We start from the raw sequence: 23,066 nt of genomic DNA, 5'->3' as shown, positions 1-23,066 counted from the left end.
GGCTGGTCATTCTTAGTTCACTATCATATCAGTCAGACAAAGCAATATGCAGTTAGTATTATCTGCTTTCTCTGGATGACTTTAATGCTCTTAATGGCTTTTAGGGGATAATAAGACAGAAGAGAAACTCTGAAATTTTTCTCTATCAATGAATTTTTGTCACTTTTGCTTTTTTTCATATTTACCTTCTGGACGTTCCTCCTGCCTGGAGAGCTAGGTCAAATGCCTTCCACTTATACTTCCTTTTCTTTGTCCTTAATTCTAGTCCCTTGTGACCAAGACTGCCTGACTTGTTCTCAGTCTCCAGACCATTGTGACCTTTGCCGAGATCCCAGGAAGCATCTGCAGAGCGGGCGTTGTGTGCATAGCTGTGACCTAGGATTCTACCAGAGTGCTGGCCTTTGTTTAGGTATGATTGAATTGCTGGCTAATACTTCTCACATCTGGGCATTAACTCACCTGGAAGGTTATTAGGACTGAGTGGATGGATAAATCAATGAAAGAATAATCACTTATTAAAAGGTTACAAGTAAGAAGACAAAACCTTCTCCCCAAAAACAAATCTTCAAGGCGAGACAGTTCCTGCTTTCAGTGAGCTTACATAGGGGAAATAATATATAACATATATTGGAGGGTGAGATGGATGAAAATCCCCAAGAGACAGAGTTCCTGGGTAATTAATAATCATTTTTTAATTAGGCTAGCTGCATTAATAAATTGATAACAAATAGTTTCTCTTGGTAACCAAAGACTCCCTTACAAGTGATAATCAACCTTGATTTTTTTTTATCAATAAACAAAAAATATTGATAGAAAATTGAGGGTCACAGGGTTAAGTAATTTGTCCAGAGTCACATAGCTTGTAAGTATCTAAAGCCAAATTTGAACTTATTTTGTGACATCCTCTCCAGAACCAAAAATGCAAAACATCAAAAACATTTGTAGCTAAATAGAATGATGGCTTACAGGTTTGACATTGTGTTGACATTTCTGCTGAGAACTTGGCTTCATCACCAGATTCAGCAGCCTCTAACAATCCTAATAGAAGCTATTTCCATTTGAACCTCTCTGGCTATTTTTCTCCTTCAAGAACTGGATCATGCTACGCTCTGATGGAAGAGACCAAGAACTTGGGTTCCTTCCCTCTGGATAAGAGCTCACCCAGACAGGATTCTGTTTATCCACTATAAACAGAAATTAAGATTACTAGTTGGGTGGGGTTCCATCCAAAATTGATGAACATGTACCTTGAGGGCTTGGAATAATCCACTAATCAACCATATACATAAGGTCAGAGACTGACCTTAACAGGATTTGGGCCTTTACAAAAAATAGATAGAAAAGTGGATCATAATTAATAATTAGTTACTAATATAATAAAATAAATAATAGAATATTAATATAATACAATATATTGATATAATAACTATATCAGTCTGATATTAGTATAATAACATTAATTAGTACAACAATATTATGTATAATATTAAATATAATAGTAATATTAATTTTCCTCATTTTACATGAGGAGTGGTGTTTTGTTTCAGACAATCACAGAGATGATGAGTCGATTGATGTACCCTTTCAGTTGTAGTGGCCAAATTGATTTGATTGTAATTCCATTGTTTAGAAGCCGATTTGGAAGAATGCTTCACCTACTGTAGCAGAGTAGATGGTGAGCTCACAGGGGACTAAGTGCAGCCTGATTGGAACTCACCTTAATGTAGTGGGTCATGACACATGTTCACCCATTGGGATTGGGGGAGATTTTAGCGTTATCCCTCTCACAGCCCCCCTACTCTTGTTGAATATAAGAAAGTGATAAACTGACCACGTCTATCCCAATCATGCCTTTCCTTCTGACGATTTGACAAAGACCAAGAATATTAGTCTAATCATCTAATTGATTATCACTTTTAATGATGAAGCAGTATGTCCTAGTGGATAGAATTTACCTGTGAGCTGGGGAGATATGAGTTCCATGTATGTTACATACTAGCTTTGTGACCACATCATTTATCCCCCCCCAGTGCTTTCAGCCACTACCTAAGGCCACAGGAAGCAGAGAAAGTGCTGATCTGCATTGGAAGAGTGAATTTCCTCATCTAGGACTTCTTTGCATTATAAATAAATCCTAAGTTCCCATCCCTATCCCTATCAGACAATAATATGAAGATTGCGATTGTGTATTGGCAGCTACTTGGCCCAGTGGATAAAGTGCCAAGTCTGAAATGAGTTCAAATTTGGCTTTAGATACTTACTAGCTGTATGATTCTGGGCAAGTCACTTAACCCTATTTGCCTTAGTTTCCTCTTCTGTAAAATGAATTGGAGCAGAAAATGGCAAACCACTGCAATTTTTTTGCCAAGAAAATCTCAAATGGAATTAAGAAGAGATGGACATGATTAAAATGACTGAACAATGACAACAGCAACAAAGAACAGATAAATTACATTCAGGGCATTGGATCTTCTACATTAAAACATTACTCTTATAGGTTTTCCAACTTAATTTTTAGAGTTGGAAGGGACCTTAGAGATTTTCTAGGCCAGTTATAGTTGATGAAATTGAACTTGAGAGATTTAAATAACTTGTCAAAATGTCCCACAGCTCATAAGTTGGAAGCAGGTCAGGAGCTTGCCAGATATCTTGACTTGCCTTATGTATAATCCACTTCATATGAACTGACCCAATTGCAGTCATATAATAAAATGTATTCTTAGAAGAAATGGAGCATATTAATATTTACACTCTCTCCAGAACAAAAAATGCAAAACACCCAAAACTAAATAGAATGATAGCTTGCAGGTTTTCAAAACAACAACAACAAACGATGTGGCAAAGTTGACTTCATCATGCACCAAAGACAGTAAGAAATCATTCATATGACAGATGGTCATCTCTTCTTAAAGTGCTAATAAGGCAATGAAGATGGTTAATGAAGCAAAAGCAAGAAGATCCCTGGAAAGATAATTGCAGCTTATGCACTAATGTAGTATGAAGAAGTACAGAAAAACTCTGAAGAATTTGACAAGATTCTCTAAGCCAACATATATTGGGTTAAGTAGTGAGAAAATTCATTGTAAATGTGAAAGCAAGAAAGGATGGCAAAAAGTCCTTTGGAAAACATAGTTAAGTTTAAGAAATAAAAAAAGCTCAATATTTGTATACTATTCAGAACCTTCAGCTCTATATATTAGAATTTTATTTCGAGAACAGAGTAGAATGACATTAACCATGGAGAGAACTATACATCATCTCTTCAGGTGAAACTGGTCTTAGCAAATAGCGGTAATTAATAGCATCATGAAGCAACAAGATTGCTATATTTGGAGTAAGAACATCTGGAATCAAATGCCAGGCCTGCTAGTTGTGACATGTATGAATTTGATCAAGTATCTCTAGGTAAGTCAACAAAGATGGTAGGAGCCAATGGACTGTAACAAACACACACTAAAGATATTCATACAAAAGGTATTGACAGATCATTTCATAGGATGTCTTAGAAAGAGGGAAAAAACAGAAAATGAATCATAAACATACTAATTTTTAAAAAGGTATTTGAAAAGCCTTAAATAACTGCAGGTTCATCTGTTCATTTTCTTATAAAAATCTTTATAATAATCATAAGTCATTTATCTTTAATTACTCTATATGAAGGGAACAGATAGATTTTCACAATTCTCTACAGTGGACCTCATCTTTATAGTCACAATCCTGAGTAGAAGTAATAGAGCATATAGAATCATTGTGCTTATTTTTGGTTTCTTATCACAAGCCCCTTCTCCCCTTAATTTTGACATAGCAAAATGGAGATTTAACATTTTCTAACAAAGAGTCTTTCTTGAGTATGTTAACATCAGGCAAGATTGCTTTGTAGATATAACCACAGAGACAACTTTGTTCAATGACCCTCTGACTATTAACATCAAATGAGGCATAAAACAGAGATGGATGTATGTGGAAAGTGGATACAGAATAAGTTGCCTGCAGAGTTCAAATAGAAGAGAGATTCTTCCAAATGTTTTCTCATTTGCAGATAGCATTTTTCTGTTTGTATGGAGCTAGCTCAGAGCATTATGTGACTTCCTCAGCATGATCTATGCTTACAAAAGAGAATGACCTACATAGTAATCAATACAGGAAGAAAGAAAAGGGTAAATATTGCCCATTGTCCAGAAAAGTGGATGAGCAATTTTCCTTCTGAATTTTCCTTCTTATCTGTCTGTCTGTCTATATCATAGACAGAATTATTTATTCATCCATCCTTCCTTCCATTTATTCATCTATTTCTCTATCTAGGACAAACTCAAAGGCAGTGAATTGGACCCAGAAAAGAATAAGTGAAATTAAATTGGCATGCTTAGGGAATTTTGTCTGGCTTTTCCATGTTCCAAAACTGTTCTTTGGCACAAAAGCTCACCATTTTTTAGAGAACATTCTCTTGGTGTGATGCCATATATGTATGAATTTTGGAACATAGTGGATTCTGAGGAATCAAAGTTATGAATTCTCTAAAGGGCAGTGAAGAGATGTGTGGAAAGTGTGAGTAGCTGGCAACATATCACAGACTCCCGATTACTCGCAGTAAGGAAAATAATTGAGGTAATGGATAGCAATGAATTAAGGTCGGTTGTTCATGTATCAAGATCAGTGGACAACAAACAGTCATGATACAGTAGAAATTACTAGCAAGATATAAAAACAAGTGCATTGGCTAAATGGGTGCTTTTTCTTTAAAACATCTATGGGAAGAAAAGAATGAGAATCACATGGGAAGAGAAGGCAATAATGAATTATTATCTGCATAAATAAAGTGAATACCTAAATTGGTGATTGATTCTCAGTCCTTGTCCCTGCCCCATTGTTTCCAGTTTGTATATTTTCCAGATTCTTCTATTCTCCTTCAGAAGAGTTTGAATGTTGGGCCTGGAGTACTGAGGCAGTTATTTCATCTGAAAACGGGGTTAATATCATTCTTCCCAGGATGGCTGGGGTGATCAAATAAGAAAGCATTTGGCTACTGTATAAACTATTTGGAAAAACAGGGAGAAAAGGAGTGCTACCAAATTACTTTTATGATTCAGATATGGTTCTTATATCTAAACCAGGAAGGGCCAAAACAGAGAAAGAAGATTATAGACCAATTTCCCTAATGAATGTTGATGGAAAAATCTTGATATCTAAACTAGGAAGGGCCAAAACAGAGAAAGAAGATTATAGACCAATTTCCCTAATGAATATTGATGGAAAAATCTTTTAAAAAATTTAATCTTTTTATTTTCAAAATATGTGCATGGATAATTTTTAACATTCACCCTTGCAAAACCTTGTGTTCCAATTTTTTCCCCTCCCTTCCCCCATCTTCTCCCCTAGACAACATGTAATCCAATATATGTTAAACATGTGCATTTTTTCCACAAATATCATGCTGCACAAGAAAAATAAAATCAAAAAGGAAAAAAATAGGAAAGAAAACAAAATGCAAGTAAACAACAACAAATAGAATGAAAATACTGTTTTGATCCATACTCAGTTCCCACAGTCCTCTCTGGTTGATGTAAGAATTTTAAATAAATAATAGCCGAGAGACTATAGAAAGTTATCATCAGGATAATACCCCATTGACCAAATGGATAAACTAGAAGTATTCCCAGTAAGATCAAAGGTGAAACAAGGATGCCCATTATCACCATTACTATTCAATATTATACTAGGAATATTAGGTTTAGCAATAAGAAAAGAAAGCGTTTGGCATGATGCCTGGCATGTAGTAGATGCTTAAGAAATATTTGTTCCTTCTTTTCTTCATTTTTAAAATTTTTGAACACCACTATTAGTTCTTTTCCCTTTCTTTCTGAAGCATCCCTGCTAGGAAATGATGGAAAAAAGGACTAAGAGGAAAAATTCAAATTTGTTTCTTCTGTTGCATGGAAGTTTAGTAGAACAAAATCTGATATTGTTTGCTAAGATAAAGTCATTTTTTAAAAAGTATTTCTAATTTCTCGTTTTTCTGTGACCACAAATAATCAGAAAGTGACATAACCAATCAGTGAATTAACAAGCATTTATTAAGTTCCCATTGCATAGCAGTAACTAGACCAGAAATGTACAAGAGAAATTCAGCTCCGGCTTTCAAGATGCTTACATTTTTTTATTAAAGCTTTTTATTTTCAAAACATATGCATGGATAATTTTTCAATATTGACTTTTGCAGAACTTTGTGCCTCAAATTTTCCCCCTTCCCCTCACTTTCTCCCCTAAATTGCAAGTAATCCAAAATATGTTAAACATGTTAAAATATGTTACATATTTAATATGGATTGGACTACCTGTCATCTAGGGAAGGGGATGAGGGAGGGAGAGGAAAATTTGGAACAGAAGGTTTTGCAAGGGTCAATGTTGAAAAATTACCCATGCATGTGTTTTGTAAATAAAAAGCTATGATAATAATAATAAATATATGTTAAATTCAATATATGTGTACATATTTATACAATTATATTGCTGCACAAGAAACATCAGATTAAAAAGGAAAAAAATGAGAAAGAAAACACAATACAAGCAAACAATAATAAAAAGAGTGAAAATGTTATGTTGTGATCCAGACTCAGTTCCCAAGGATACTTACATTCTAATAGGAGAATGTAATACATTTTGCAATAATGGCCAGGAAGAATAGTTTTGGTCTGGTTAGTGACAGGGATAGTGATTAGATCCATAAAATGATAAATTGTCATTTTCTTTTCAGTTATAATAATATTATTGATTTGATTATTGTTTCTGGAGCAAGAACAAAATGTGGAACTGAAGGTGTGGAGGTGGATATAGATGGAGGTTGAGCAGATAGTTCCTGTGTTGGATAGGGCTATGTTTAGTGGATGTCTACATGGAATACGACACAATCTAGAGGTATACATGGATAGTCAGTGGGATGAAATCTTTGAGCTAACTGGATGTTTTTCCTTTTTTTTTCCTTTGTTATCATGGACTGAACAGCCTGTCGGCAGGAGTGTGCCACGTGCACCAATGAGTTTGAATGCACCTCATGCCAGCCGTCCTTACTGATGAAAGAAAGGCAGTGTGTGATTGCCTGCGGGGAAGGATTCTACCAGGATCATCACTACTGTTTAGGTAATAACTGGCAGGGAAGAAGGTTTGTATATAATAACAAACACCAGTCTTGCTAATGTGGTTTAATATCAGCTCCTTCTAGTTTTTTTTGAGATTAATAAGAAAAGATGCAAAGGGAATTCCAAAAGATGAAAGAGTAGAAATTTTTGGGGAAAGGTATGGCCAAGGTAGGCTTTTTACTGTTTTATAGACTAAAAAATAATAACGCAATGAAATGCACCTTTAATATTTGTATAAGTCATTCTGTATATGCCTCCAGGCATATGAATACTATTTAATTAAGCATACTTTTGGTTCAAGTCTATCATTTGGTTGTTTGGCACATTCCTGAGGAATGTGATACATTGTGTTTAAATAACAATAGAATATTGGGAGCAAAAATCATTTTTACTAAATATATTTTACTAAAATATATGGCAAAATAAAAAATAAGGATTGAAAAAGAACAGTCCAGGGAAACAGACAAAATGAATACTAATAATCACCACCCACAACAGGACATATCTCTTCCTTAACTCAGTGTGAGGGAAGTGCTTTGTATTCTGCAGACTGTTGTCCACATGGGAATTATTTTTCCTTTGCCCCTGTCCCTTGTGCCATATTGTGCTGTGACAGGAAACTAGGTTCCTGACAAGCTTTGCCAGCTGAGCAAGCACTGACAGGTCCTGCTGAGCTGGGAGGGAAGCCCTCTCTGCAGATGCCATGACACTGGATCTTGTTCTTGGATTGGTGCTTCAGTTCATGTGTGTCAAGTCACTGAGATTTCCTGGGACTCACATTCAATGAGTGATTTTGATGTTCTGATCCCTAAGGTTTCTTCACATTTTAGGAATATCATCTCTATTCTGCAGATGAGAAAACTGAAGTCTAATTCATTTATTGACTTGTCTATGGTTATAGAAATAATCCACGGTGAAACTGGGACTCAAAATCAGACCTTCTAAATCCAAGTTTTCTGCCTGCAATGATCTTCCCTCCTAGTTCACGTCATTGCCTTTCAAATATCAACAAGCCTTAGTTATAAGTACTAGCTCAAGTGACCTCAACCCACTGAATGAGAATTAGGTCAGGATATTCTTGGAAAAGACTGGGAAGGGCCAAGTTACTATCATTTATAAAGCACCTGCTATGTGCCAGTCACTATGCTAAGCATTGGAGATAGGAAGAAAGGCAAAAAATAAAAATAAACAGTCCCTTGTCTTAAGATGTTCAGTCTAATGGGTAAACAAAATGTGAGGTGTAGGGAGGATAAATAGGGGGTAGTCTCAGAAGGAAGGCGTTAAGATTAAGGAGGATTGAGAAAGGCTTCTAATAGGTGTGACTTTATTTTTAAAGCTTTTTATATTCAAAACATCCATATATTGTTCACTCTTTTTTTTATTAAAGCCTTTTATTTTCAAAATATATGCATAGATAACTTTTCCACATTGACCCTTACAAAATCTCGTATTCTAGTTCTTCCCCCTTTCCTAGATAGCAAATAATCCAATATATGTTAAATATGATAAAAATATATATTAACCCAATATATGAGTATATATTTATATAATTATCTTGCTGCACAAGAAAAATCAGATTAAAAAGGAAAAAAATGAGAAAGAAAATAAAATGCAAGCAAACAACAACAAAAAGTATGAAAATGCTATGTTGTAATCCACACTTAGTTCCCACAGTTCTCTCTCTGGGTACAGATGGCTCTCTTCATCACAAGTTCATTGGAACTGGCCTCAATCATCTTATTGTTGAAAATAGCCATGTCTGTCAGAATTGATCATCATATAATCTTGTTGTTGCCGTGTATAATGACCTCCTGATTCTAATCACTTCGCTTAGCATCAGTTCATATAAGTCTCTCCAGGCCTCTCCAAAATCATCCTGCTCATAATTTCTTAAAGAACAATAATATTCCATAAAATTTATATACCATAACTTATTCAGCCATTCTCCAACCGATGGGCATCCACTCAGTTTCCAGTTTCTTGCTACTACCAAAAGGGCTGCTATAAATGTTTTTGCACATGTGGATCCTTTTCTATTTTTTAATGATCTCCTCGGGATATAGGCCCAGTAGAAACACTGCTAGATCAAAGGGTATGTACAGTTTAATAGCCCTTTGGGCATAATTCCAAATTGTTCTCCACAATGGTTGGATCATTTGACAATTCTACAACAATGTATTAGCGTCCCAGGTTTCCCACATTCCTTCCAACACTCATCATTTCTTTTCCTGTCATCTTAGTTAATTTGAGAGTTATGTAGTGGTATCTCAGAGCTGTCTTAATGTGTATTTCTCTGATCAGTAGTGATTTATTTTTTCATATGACTAGAATTTTTTCATATGACTAGAAATGGTTTTAATTTCTCCATCTGAAAATTGTCTATTCATATCCTTTGCCCATTTATCAATTGAAGAATGCCTTATATTCTTATAAGTTTGAGTCAATTCTCTATATCTTTTAGAAATGAGTATTTGAACTCTTGGTTGTAAAAAGTTTTTACCAGTTGACTGCTTTGAGAAGGTGGGACTTTAGCTGAGCCTTGAAAGCCTTTCCATTTATTTCTAGTTCTGCCCTTAAGAGCCAAATAGAATAAATGTAATCCTGCTTCCATGTAGTAGCTGTTCAGTTGATGAGAGGCAGCATGATTCTAAGCAGCTGTATGGTACAGTTGCTAAGGTACTGGGCTGGAGTCAAGAAGACTCATATTCCTGAGTTCAAATTTGGTCTCAGACACTTTTTAGTTATGTGACCCTAAGCAAATCATTTAACCCAAATTGCCTCAGTTTCCTCATCTGTAAAATGAGCCGGAGAAGGAAATGGCAAACCACTCTTGTCTGCATTAGTTTTGTTTGTATAAAAACTTTTGAACTTGATATAATCAAAATTATCTATTTTATGACCAATAATGATTAGTTTTTCTTTGGTCACAAATTCCTTCCTCCTCCACAAATCTGAGAGGTCAACTATCCTATATTCTTCTAATTTGTTTATAGTATCATTCTTTATGTCTAGATCAGGAACCCATTTTGACCTGATCTTGGTATATGGTATTAGGTGTAGGTCTATGCCTACTTTCTGCCATACTAGTTTCCAGTTTCCCCAGCAGTTTTTGTCAAATAATGAATTCTTATCCCAAAAGGTGGGGCCTTTGGGTTTGTCAAATACTAGATTGTTATCGTCATTAGCTATTTTGTTCTGTGAATCTAACCTATTTCACTGATCAACTTCTCTATTTCTTAGCCAGTACCAAATGGTTTTGATGACCACTTCCCTTTATAATCTAGTTTTAGATCTGGTAGAGCTAGGCCACCTTCATTTGCTTTTTGCTTCACTGATTCCTTTGAAATTCTTGACCTTTTGTTCTTCCAGATGAATTTTGTTGTTATTTTTTCTAGTTCAGTAAAATAGTTTCTTGAGAGCTTGATTGGTACAACACTAAATAAATAGATCAGTTTAGGGAGTATTGTCATCTTTATTATATTTGCTTGACCTATCCACAAGCACTTGATATTTTTTTCAATTGGTTGGATCTGACTTTATTTGTATGGAAAGTGTTTTGTAGTTTTGCTTATATAGTTCCTGACTTTCCCTTGGCAGATAAATTCCCTAATATTTTTTTTATTATCAACAGTTATTTTTAAATGGAATTTCTCTTTATATCTCTTGCTGTTGGATTTTGTTAGTGATGTATAAGAATGCTAAGGATTTGTGTGGATTTATTTTGTATTCTGCAACTTTGCTAAAGTTATGGATTATTTCTTTTTTTTAAATAGCCTTTTATTTACAGGTTATATGCATGGGTAACTTTACAGCGTTAACAATTCCCAAACCTCTTGTTCCAATTTTTCACCTCTTACCCCCCCACCCCTTCCCCCAGATGGCAGGATGACCAGTAGATGTTAAATATATTAAAATATAAATTAGATACACAATAAGTATACATGACCAAAACGTTATTTTGCTGTACAAAAAGAATCAGACTCTGAAATATTGTACAGTTAGCTTGTGAAGGAAATCAAAAATGCAGGTGGGCATAAATATAGGGATTGGGAATTCAATGTAATGGTTTTTAGTCATCTCCCAGAGTTCTTTTTCTGGGCATAGCTGGTTCAGTTCATTACTGCTCCATTGGAAATGATTTGGTTGATCTCGTTGCTGAGGATGGCCAGGTCCATCAGAACTGGTCATCATATAGTATTGTTGTTGAAGTATATAATGATCTCCTGGTCCTACTCATTTCACTCAGCATCAGTTCGTGTAAGTCTCTCCAGGCCTTTCTGAAATCATCCTGTTGGTTATTTCTTATAGAACAGTAATATTCCGTTATGGATTATTTCTAATAGCTTTTTAGTTGATTCTCAGGGGTTCTCTAAGTATACCATCATATCATCTGCAAAGAATGATAATTTGGTTTCCTCGTTACCTACTCTAATTCCTTTAATCTCTTTTTCTTCTCTTATTGCCAAGGCTAGCATTTCTAATACAATAATGAATAGCAATGGTGATGGTGGGCAACTTGTTTCACCCGTGATTGTATTGAGAATGATTCTTGTTTATCCCCATTGAATATGATGCTTGCTGATGGTTTTAAATAGATGCTACTGACTATTTTAAGGAAAAGTCCTTGTATTCCTATACTCTTGTTAGAAAACATGGGAGAGCTATAGGAATACAAGGGAGCCACCTGACAGTGGCTGCTGGAGATCCAACCCAGAATGGATCTCCTCTTGTGAGAAGATGATACAAGGAGACTGAGAGGCAGTTGCTGTTCTCTGACTTTTCTGACTGAGAGACCCTTGTGTTGTTTGACCTTTCTCCTTTTTTGCCTCCAATTTATATCATTCCCACTTTGTAACACCTATGTCAGCAAAGGTTGCCCTGGAACTCCTTCAGATGGTATGATCCACAGCTGTGGAGGCTCTCCAAGAATTGACCTGTCTCTTAACATATGCTATAGTGTTTTTAATAGGAATGGATGCTGGATTTTATCAAATGCTTTTTCTGTATCTATTGAGATGATCATGTGGTTTTTGTTAATTTGGTTATTTATATAGTCAATTATGCTAATAGTTTTCCTAATATTGAATCAGTGCTGCATTCCTGGTATAAATCTTACTTGGTCATGGTGTATTATCCTGGATATGATTTGCTGTAATCTTTTTGCTAATATTTTATGATTTTTGCATCAATATTCATTAGGGAGATTGGTCTATAATTTTCTTTCTCTGTTTTCAACCTACCTGTTTTAGTATCAGTACCATGTCTGTGTCATAAAAGGAATTTGGTAGGAGTCCTTCATTCCCTATTTTTTCAAATAGTTTATATAGCATTGGAGTTAATTGTTCTTTAAATGTTTGGTAGAATTTACATATTAATCCATCTGGCCCTGGGGATTTTTTCTTAGGAAAATGATTAATAGCTTGTTCTATTTCTTTTTCTAAAATGAGACTTTTTTTTTTTTAACAGTTAAAGGTTCTGATAAAGGCCTCATTTCCAAAATATATAGAGAATTGACTCTAATTTATAAGAAATCAAGCCATTTTCCAATTGATAAATGGTAACAGGATATGAACAGGCAATTTTCAGATGATGAAATTGAAACTATTTCTACTCATATGTAAGGGTGTTCCAAATCACTACTGATCAGAGAAATGCAAATTAAGACAACTCTGAGATACCATTACACACCTGTCAGATTGGCTAAGATGACAGGAAAAGATAAAGACAAATATTGGAGGGGATGCAGGAAAACTGGAACACTGATGCATTGCTGGTGGAGTTGTGAATGGATCCAGGCATTCTGGAGAGCAGTTTGGAATAATGCTCAAAAAATTATCAAACTATGCATACCCTTTGATCTAGCAGTGTTACTACTGGGCTTACACCCCAAAGAGATACTAAAGAAGGGAAAGGGACCTATGTGTGCTAAAATGTTTGTGGCAGCCCTTTTTGTAGTGACTAGAAACTGGAAAATTAATGGGATGCCCATCAATTGGAGAATGATTGGGTAAATTGTGGTATATGAATGTTATAGAATATTATTGTTCTGTAAGAAATGACCAGCAGGATGAATACAGAGAGGCTTGGAGAGACTTACATGAACTGATGCCGAGTGAAATGAGTAGAATCAGGAGATCATTATACACTTCAACAACAGTATTGTATGGGGATGTATTCTAATGAAAGTGGATATCTTTGACAAAGAGAAGATCTAATTCAGTTCCAATTGATGAATAGAATCAGCTACACCCAGAAAAGGAACACAGAAATGAATGTGATCTTCTTATATTTTTGTTTTTCTACCCAGGTTATTTTTACCTTCTGAATCCAATTTTTCTTGTGCAACAAGAGAACTATATGGATCTGAACACATATATTGTATCTAGGATATACTTTAACATGTATAAGACTGCCTGCCATCTAGAGGAGGGGGTGGAGGGATGAAAGGGAAAAGTTGGAACAGAAGTGAGTGCAAGGGACAATGTTGTAAAAATTACCCATGCATATGTTCTGTCAATAAAAAGCTATAATTAAAAAAATGGGACTGTTTAACAAATTTACTTTTTCCTCTGTTAATCTGGACAAGCTATATTTTTAAAGGTATTCTTCCATTTCATTTAAGTCATCGAATTTATTGGCATAAAGTTGGGCAAAGTAACTCCCAATTATTGCTCTAATTTCCTTGTCATTAGTGGCGAGTTCTCCCTTTTCATTTTTAAGACTAACAATTTGATTTTCCTCTTTCCTTTTTTAAATCAAATTTACTAAGGGTTTATTTATTTTGTTGGTCTTTTCAAAAAACCAAAACTTAGTTTTATTTATTAATTCAATAGTTTTTTTTTTTACTTTCAATTTTATTAATTTCTCCTTTTATTTTTAGAATTTCAGGTTTAATGTTTAACTGGGGGTTTTTAATTTGTTCTTTTTCTAGGTTTTTTTAGTTTACAAGCCCAATTCACTGACCTTCTCTTTCTCTATTTTATGCAAGTAGGCCTCTAGAGATATAAAATTTTCCCTTCTTACTGCTTTAGCTGCATCACACAAATTTTGGTATGCTGTCTCATTATTGTCATTCTCTTGGATGAAATTATTGATTTTGACTATTATTTACTGTTTCACCCATTCATTCTTTAGGATGAGATAATTTAGTTTCCAATTTCTTTTTAGTCTATTTTTCCTTGGCTCTTTATTGAATGTAATTTTTATTGTATCATGATGTGAAAAAAATGCATTTACTATTTTTGCCTTTCTATATTTGATTTTGAAGTCTTTATGTCCTAATATATGGTCAATTTTTGTATAGGTTTCATGATATGCTAAGAAGAAAGTGTACTCCTTTCTGTTTCTATTCAATTTTCTCCAAAGATCTATCATATCTAGTTTTTCTAGTATTCTATTTACCTCCTTAACTTCTTTCTTATTTATTTTGTGGTATGATTTATCTAATTCTGAGAGTATAAGGCTGAGATCTCCCACCATTAAAGTTTTGCTTTCTATTTCTTCTTGCAACTCTCTTTAACTTCTCCTTTAGGAATTTATATGTTACGTCACTTGGTACATATATATTTAATATTGATATTGCTTCATTATCTATGGTACCCTTTAGCAAAATATAGTGTACTTCCTTATCTCTTTTAATTAGATTAATTTTTGCTTTTGCTTGGTCTGAGATCAGGATAGCTACCCTTGCTATTTTTTTTTTTTTTTACTTGAAGCATAATAGATTCTGCTCCAGGCTTTTACCTTTACTATGTATATATCATTCTGCTTTAAATATGTTTCTTTGAAACAACATATTGTAGGATTCTGACTTTTAATCCAATCTGCTATCCTCTTACATTTTATGGGAAAGTTCACCCCATTCACATGTATAGTTAAAACTACTAATTCTGTATTTCTTGCCATTTTATTAACCCCAAATTATACTTTCCTTTTCCCCTTTCATTCCTCCCCAGCATTTTACTTATGAGCATTACTTGCCTCAAGTAGTACTCCCCCTTTAGAGACCTTTCCCCTTTCTTATACCTTTTCCCTACTATTTCTCTTTTCCCTTCTATTTAGACTATTCCTTCCCTTTTCCCCTTTCTCCTCCCACCTTTCTATAAGATGAGAGATGTTTCTCAGTGAAACCAAACATATCTAATATTCTTTCTTTGGGCCAAATCTGATGAGAGTAAGATTCACACAGAATTTGCCACCCTTCCTTCTTTCCCTCAATTATAATGTTTTCTTTGTATCTTCCTGAGATGTAATTTTCCTCATTTTACCTTCACTTTCTTCTTTTATTCTGTTACAATCCCATTTTCATCTCTAGTTTCTTTTTAATATTATAACAGTAAAATTAAATTATACATGTACTCTCAATGTATACCCATAACAGAAACACAGTTTTCAAGAGTTTTTTTTCATTTTATCTTTTTATTTTTCTCTTGAGTCTTTTATTTGAAGGTCATTTTTTTTGTGTAGTTCTGGTCTTTTCATCCAAAATAAATGGAATTGACCAGTTTCTTTCTTTTTTTTTTTTTAAAATAGCCTTTTATTTACAGGTTATATGCATGGGTAACTTTTACAGCGTTAACAATTGCCAAACCTCTTGTTCCAATTTTTCACCTCTTACCCCCCCACCCCCTCCCCCAGATGGCAGGATGACCAGTAGATTGTTAAATACATTAAAATATAAATTAGATACACAATAAGTATACATGACTAAACCGTTATTTTGCTGTACAAAAAGAATCAGACTCTGAAATATTGTACAATTAGCTTGTGAAGGAAATAAAAAATGCAGGTGTGCATAAATATAGGGATTGGGAATTCAATGTAATGGTTTTTAGTCATCACCCAGGGTTCTTTCTCTGGGCGTAGCTGGTTCAGTTCATTACTGCTCCATTGGAAATGATTTGGTTGATCTCGTTGCTAAGGATGGCCTGGTCCATCAGAACTGGTCATCATACAGTATTGTTGTTGAAGTATATAATGATCTCCTGGTCCTGCTCATTTCACTCAGCATCAGTTCATGTAAGTCTCTGCAGGCCTTTCTGAAATCATCCTGTAGGTCATTTCTTACAGAACAATAATATTCCATAATATTCATATACCACAATTTATTCAGCCATTCTCCAACTGATGGACTCAGTTTCCATTCTCCAACTGATGGATTCAGTTTCCAGTTTCTTTTTTTATTTTTTTTTATTTTTTTATTTTTATTTAATAGCCTTTTATTTACAGGATATATACATGGGTAACTTTACAGCATTAACAATTGCCAAACCTCTTGTTCCAATTTTTCACCTCTTACCCCCCCCCCCCCCTAGATGGCAGGATGACCAGTAGATGTTAAATATATTAAAATATAAATTAGATACACAATAAGTATACATGACCAAAACGTTATTTTGCTGTACAAAAAGAATCAGACTCAGAAATATTGCTTGTACTTCTTTTTCAAAGAGATCCAGTGACATTGTGGATCATATTTTGATTTGCATGTGAATTGAATTTAAGGGAAGCTGAGATGCATAGTCTCTTCCAGAGTCATTGAAGTGGAGTGGAAGCTCAAAAAACCAAAACTGCTCCATCATACAGTAAATGACCTGGACTTAGCACTAAGTCTTCCATAACTGACCAAGCTCTAAATTCCATAGTGCTTACTTTAGTCACTGTCATGACTGTTGGAACCAATTATTCTCATCAGCCTATTCTGCCCAGAGAAGTCTTTACTTCTTGGTTGGAGTAGGGCTTGCTGAGCCCTTTTTTGGGCTGCTCAATTACCTTTGGTGTTTGTCTTTCACTTGCAGCTCCCAGAAGCTATAGAATGTCCAACAGCCACATCATGGTAAAATTGTCTCAGGTTGAGAGTTATCAACTGGCCTTAAACATTTTGATGACTTAAGGGGCTATGTATCCCAAGCTTGTGAAGAAATTGAGGATATTCTCAAAGACAAGGCATAAGAATAGTATGAGATTCTTTTTTAAAGACTTTACTAAGATTTAGGTAATCATATCTCTGTACAGGTTAGTTTAGCATGATCTGTTGCCAACTAAGCATTGCTGGCTTTTGATATAATAATAAATTCTTTTTCTAGATATACTTATTTCACCTGATTCATGTTCTAGAATTTCCTCAGGAATCATAAACTCTTATCTTCTCATTTTTGAAAATTGAAACATTTGCTTTTTTCTAGTCTTGTACTTCATCTATTTTGATCTTTCAAATCTCATTGGCAACTGGTTTAATAGAGACATCTTTGAGTCCTTTCAGGACAAGTAACTTGAATTCATCAAGATCAGTTCTGTACTTTCTTATTCTTTCTTATTTATTTGGAAAGCTGTGTGGCACAGGGTATAGAGTACTAAGTCAGAAAAATGTGAATTCAAATCCATTCTCAGATAGTTGGTCACTTAAATCTCCATCTGCCTTAGATTCCTCATCTGTAAATTCAGAGTAGTTATTTTAAATAGTACCTATCTTCCAAGACTGATCTGTGCATCAAATGAGGTAACATTCGTAAAACCAAGTAATGATAGCACATAGTAGGCATTATATAAATGCAATGAGAAGGTTTTCTTGATTTAGTTTTGGTTTCAACTCACTGTTATAATTTTGATTTTGTTCTTTCCAGTGTAAAGGAATTTTGTGGCAGAGAAAACAAACAACATAAAAGTCAAGTGCCTCTGCTTTTCTCTTTTGTAAGTTATCATAGTCCCATCCATTTAAAGCAAAAGCTATCTTTGCTTGAAGGTTTTTTTTTTCCTCAGTAGAACTAATATAAAATAAAATAAAACAAAACATTTTACTAGCCTTAGCTCATTGTGAACTTTTGCATTCTGTTTCTTGCATCTTCTGTTTCTTGAATCTTCTATACAATTTCCTTTTTTAAAATCTAGGTTGGTTGGTGAGTTCCCTGTGTATCCACATAGGCCTCCATTTTAAATTTCATATTGGAATTTTTTCCCTTTGTGTCTTCAGAATTTTATTCTTGAACATCTCTCATTCCTCCTGGGCTGAGTTTGCCCAGGTTAAACTTTTAGTTCAACTACCTTTGCTCTGAACCCTTTGAAATTTGCTTTTCCTGAATCTAGGGAGTTTGCATGGCTTTCTCTTACATCTCCATTACAGATTCTTGAAAGGACACTTCTTTGTCACCATAACATCAATAATTTGCCTCTAATTTCTATGAAATCCTGGTTATCATTTTTTCTTGTTCCCCCCCAAATTGCTACTTTTTTCTCCTTCATGTGAGAAAATCTCATTTTATGAGATTTATACAGATTTTTTTTTTGTGTATGTGGGATGAGGTTATGTGTAGTTGAAGGGGATAATGAATATATTTGCCATTCTCTTAATCTAATGTCATGGGAGAACAGTGGGAGAATATTGTGGGTGACTTGAGGGAAGGAAGGGGTATTAATGCTTTTGATTAACGATTTTGATTATAGAAAAGGCTCATGTTAAAGAATAACCTGCTACTTCAGTTAGCAGATATTTGTACTTTCAGAAACCATAAATGTTTAATTTATGTGTAATGGCTTTCTGGGAATGATATTGACAAGTGACAATTATGGTGGTATTTATTATTAGTGAATTGTAAGGATTCAGGATTGTGTTAAGTACTGTGAAATATATAACTTTGTCTTGGGTATTTAGTTTTGGAACCTTTGTTGGAATGTCATTCCTGTAGATATTCTCAGCAAAATGAGTCATAAACCTGTTTCATTTAAGTAGACACATGTATTTTTTCTGAGATTTGGGTAATTCTAGTAAACTGCCTAAATTCCAATTTGATAAAAGTTACTTAAATTGCTCTTTGCTGCCTCTTTCCTTCTCTTCAAGTAGATATCCTATAAACACCCCTGGGAGCAATTTTGCCTTCAAAGGGTCATTAATTTTTCCAGACCTTCCTTCACCTTCTTGTTCATTTTGCTTTGCCACGTTTTTATAATCTATGACCAGCTTTTTGCCCGATGGTATTATACTCTCAAAAAGCTAGTGTTTTGTTTGATACCAGACGGAGGTAGTTAATTGCTTGTACATTCCATCCAAGAGCTCACGTGTGCGTGCCTGAAGTAGAAAGTTGTTGGGAAAATTTGTTCTTGTTTCCTCAAAGGAATTAAACCAATTTGCTTTAGTTCAGCTTGGTTGCATTTTTTTCTGTTAAAAAAAATAAGACCAAGAGGGGAGGGAAAGAAAGCTTCAGAAACTCAGAATAAACCTATATTAATTTTTCATAGATTATCCCCTTTTAAAAACTTAATAGTTCTGGCTTCCTCTTTTAGCTGGAAAAAAGGTTAACTGAAAAATGTTTGAGGATCTGAACTTCCTTGTGATTTTTTCATAATGAGATACTGGGAATCTGCCAATGTATTTTTAACTTAAAAAAGGGAAAGAAGTCTGTCTTAATTAGATAAATAACAATGTTCTTGGATGGAGTTCTTTTAATGGAAAGTGACCATTGTATGGTACAGAGAGGGTTAGCTTTCAGGAAGTCCTAGGAATATGGCACTGTGGAAAGTCCACTAACTTTGAGGGCAGATGTTGTGGGTTCAAATCTTACATCTGATACTACCAGTATGACTTGAGCACACTTCTTCACTTCTCTGTTTCTTCATCTGTGAAATGGTGGGAGATCCCATCCAACTTCAGATTTATGATCATATGAGTTCTTGCCCTCTTCCACATATTGTATCACTGAGACACTTGATTTGCTGCTGTCCCAGGCAATTTGCTGAGATTAAAAGATGTATATGAGTTGCTGTTTTATATTGATGGAGTGAATTTCATATCAGGAGTTACCCATATTGATGAAATCAGAGACAGCCCTCCCCAAAATATTCCTTGGCTGATTTACATTCAATATAATTTGTCACTTATTGATCCATCAAAGCAAAACAAAAATGAACACAGTGCCAAGGATACTGATTCCTAGCATTTATTTGCATAATTACTGGCCATGAGTACCTTTTTATATAGAGAATAAATTGAAGAATAAAAGGCATTGCTGTGTCATGCAGTATTCTTTGTAAGAGAGGAGGTGTAAATAAACATGAGGAGAGAAAAAAGAAGCTGACTCTCATGTGCTATGCTGCAAAAGGTCCACAATTTAATTTTTTTTTACTTTTATTTTAATTAACATGTTTTTTTAAAGGACATTGAGAAAATGCTACATTCTACAACCTGTGAGGAGAAGTGAAACGAATTTGAGGCACAGAACTGGTACCGAGTAGATCCCTCCTTCCCCCCACCCCCCACTCCCCGTGTATGGATGTGTGTGTGTGTGTGTGTGTGTGTGTGTGTGTGTGTGTGTATCAAAATAGGAAACCCTTGTAACAGGAAGGTCTTTGGTGGAGGGATCCATTGAACTGATGTAGGGATGAATTTCCAAACAAATATTTTTTACATTCATCCAATTCTTTTTTTTGTCAAGAGGAAATGAAGTTGCTTGCCAAGTCATCCTGTTAAAGCTTCTCCTACCTGGGAATCTCTGTGTTCCTCTCTTTCCCTATCCTCAAGATCTCAACTTCTTAAACTGGGTCATCACCCCATATGGGATCTTGTAACTAAATGTGAAGGTCATGAAATTATGATTTATTATCAGTAAATGTTTGATTTATATCTTTTAAAAATATATCTATATGCCGGGGTCATGTAAAAGTAGCTTGGGTGAAGAAGGGTTGTGAGTGGAAAATGTTTAAGAACCTGTGCTAGACAATAAATTTTGTAGTGAGGGAGAAGGAACTTTGCTCATAGTTCCTTGCTATTTAGCCATGAAGCTGGACCAAGAACACTGGATTCCTACCTCCTTGTATTCTGTGACTTTAGATAGGACTTTGACCTCTTTTTATAAAAACAGTTCAAGGTCATGCATGCCAGAAGGCTCTCAAATTTTGGGTCATGAAAGCATTCAGAACTGGGTTTTCAATCTGAACTCTTGTGAATTAAAAATAATATTTTGATAACTATTTCAGTGGTTTGCTTTGAAATCCAATGTATTTTATTTTATTCATTCAAAAACATTGTGAGAAGGGGATGACTCAAAATTTAATAGGTGGTATCCGTCTGTTAAACAAAAAAGATTAGGAAATCTTAATTTAGGAAGTCAACATTTGGGAATAGTGATTGTTTCACTGTGCATGCAGTTCTATTCTTGGCACTTAATAGGTACATAATAAATGTTTTTGAACTTCTCCATTACTGTCCAGGTCACCATCATCCTCCCAGCCATCCATTCATTCTTGAGTTCCTTTTTCTTTCTTAAGTGTCAAATCCAATCTGATCTGAAAGTCTGTCTATTTCACCTTCATTGATATCTCTTATATATATTTATACATACACACACACACACACACACACAGACACACACACTCCCTTTCTTCCCCATGTATTCTGTGAGTGACTCTGGACTTTTGCTGTACCTTGCACCAGATGTCCCATCTCCTATCTTTGGGTGATTTCCTTGGCCACTCCCCATGTCTGTAATATTGTCCCTCTTCTTGCTGTATCCTGTACCAGATGTCCCATCTCCTGTTTTCAGGTGATTTCCTTGGCTATTCTCCATGTCTGTAATATTGTCCCTCATTTTGCTGTATCCTACACCAGATGTCCCATTTCCTGTTTTGGGGTGATTTCCTTGGCCATTCCCCATGTGTGTAATACTGTCCCTCTTCATTTTCACCTCTTGGCTTCCTTGACTTCCTTGACTTCCTTCAAATCCCTGCTAAAGTCTCCAAAAGTCTCTAAAAGCCTTTCTCAGTCTTTAATCTTAGTGTCTTCCCTCTAAGATAGCCTCTATTTCCTTTTGTCTGTGTCTTGTTGGACACTGCAGTTTGCCTCTCTCATTGGAGAAATATCTACCTCATTGAAAATAAGGGCTATTTTTAGACCTTTTATTGTATCCCTAAAGCTTAGCACAGTGACTGGCATGTACTAAATGTGTTTATTGATAAAATGTTCATTACTGATTAATATGATATTGAATATTATTGTAATTGAATACATTTTTATTGATTGACTATAATAAATTGATAAAGGCTTAAGTAAAATGGAGTTATATCTTTAAAAAAACTTTTCTTGGAGGGTGCCCTTAGCTAATATGAGGGGGAAAGCTTTTTAAATTTTTATCTGTACTACTAAACCTGTACTACTAAACATAAAATAAATGCTAAGCAGGCCTATATTTTTTATCTTCATAATGAGATAAATGTACTGAAATATATTTCATTTTATTATTCACAATTTATTCAAAATTCTTTCAAGTGGGTCAAATTTACTATAAAGGGAGGGTTTAGAGTTATAGCTTTCTTACCCAACCTAGTGCTTATGTTTAGAAGTAAAAGGTTACCATCTGGAAGCATATTAAGTGTCCAACAGGGTCCTACTGATGAGATTGAGATTTAGGGACTTTGCTTTTAGCAAAGGGAATCCTAGCATTACCTGTTCCCTGGAACTAATTGTTGATTGGAGAAGCCCAGCTGTCTGAAGACATGGAGCTGTTGACTCTGGAGTACTGAGTATGGCAGAAGGAAGTCTTAATGGGACATTGCATTGAATTGCAGTATGGTGTTTAATTCTATGACTGAACTTGTTCTAAAAGGGCATATTTGGAAATGTCAGAAACCCTAGGGTACCAGTTGGGATTTTAATAATCTAGTTTTCTCACAGTCTCCTAAAGAGGCCATGTCTATGACTATTCTATGCCTTCACTTATCCTGTCTCTTTATTTGAAATATCTTCCCTTTCCCTTCTGCCTGCCTCTCATTTGAACAAATGCTTATTATGATGATGAATTATTTCCTTCTTTATCCTTTTATTCCCAGCTCTTACATAGAATCCCTGGGAATATAGTAAGTGTTTAATAAATGTTTTCTGATTGATTGATTTCAATTTTCTCTGAACTTTTGTAGTTTAACTGCATTACACAATTGACATTTAATGCT

The 23,066-nt window shown here is 34.8% G+C and overlaps 1 protein-coding gene across 1 annotated transcript in view; it reads left to right on the top strand.

Moving 5' to 3' along the window:
- The window catches only part of FRAS1 (Fraser extracellular matrix complex subunit 1), a 483,962-nt gene that overhangs the window by 185,786 nt on the left and 275,110 nt on the right, over positions 1 to 23,066 (top strand). The window contains exons 12-13 of the mRNA XM_012552056.2: positions 266 to 409; positions 7,000 to 7,134. Coding sequence (XP_012407510.1) covers positions 266 to 409; positions 7,000 to 7,134 — 279 coding nt within the window. The remainder of the gene's footprint in view (positions 1 to 265; positions 410 to 6,999; positions 7,135 to 23,066) is intronic.

Source organism: Sarcophilus harrisii, chromosome 6 (assembly GCF_902635505.1).
Source record: "Sarcophilus harrisii chromosome 6, mSarHar1.11, whole genome shotgun sequence".
Lineage (NCBI taxonomy): Eukaryota > Metazoa > Chordata > Mammalia > Dasyuromorphia > Dasyuridae > Sarcophilus > Sarcophilus harrisii.
This window is presented reverse-complemented; position numbering and strand designations above follow the sequence as displayed.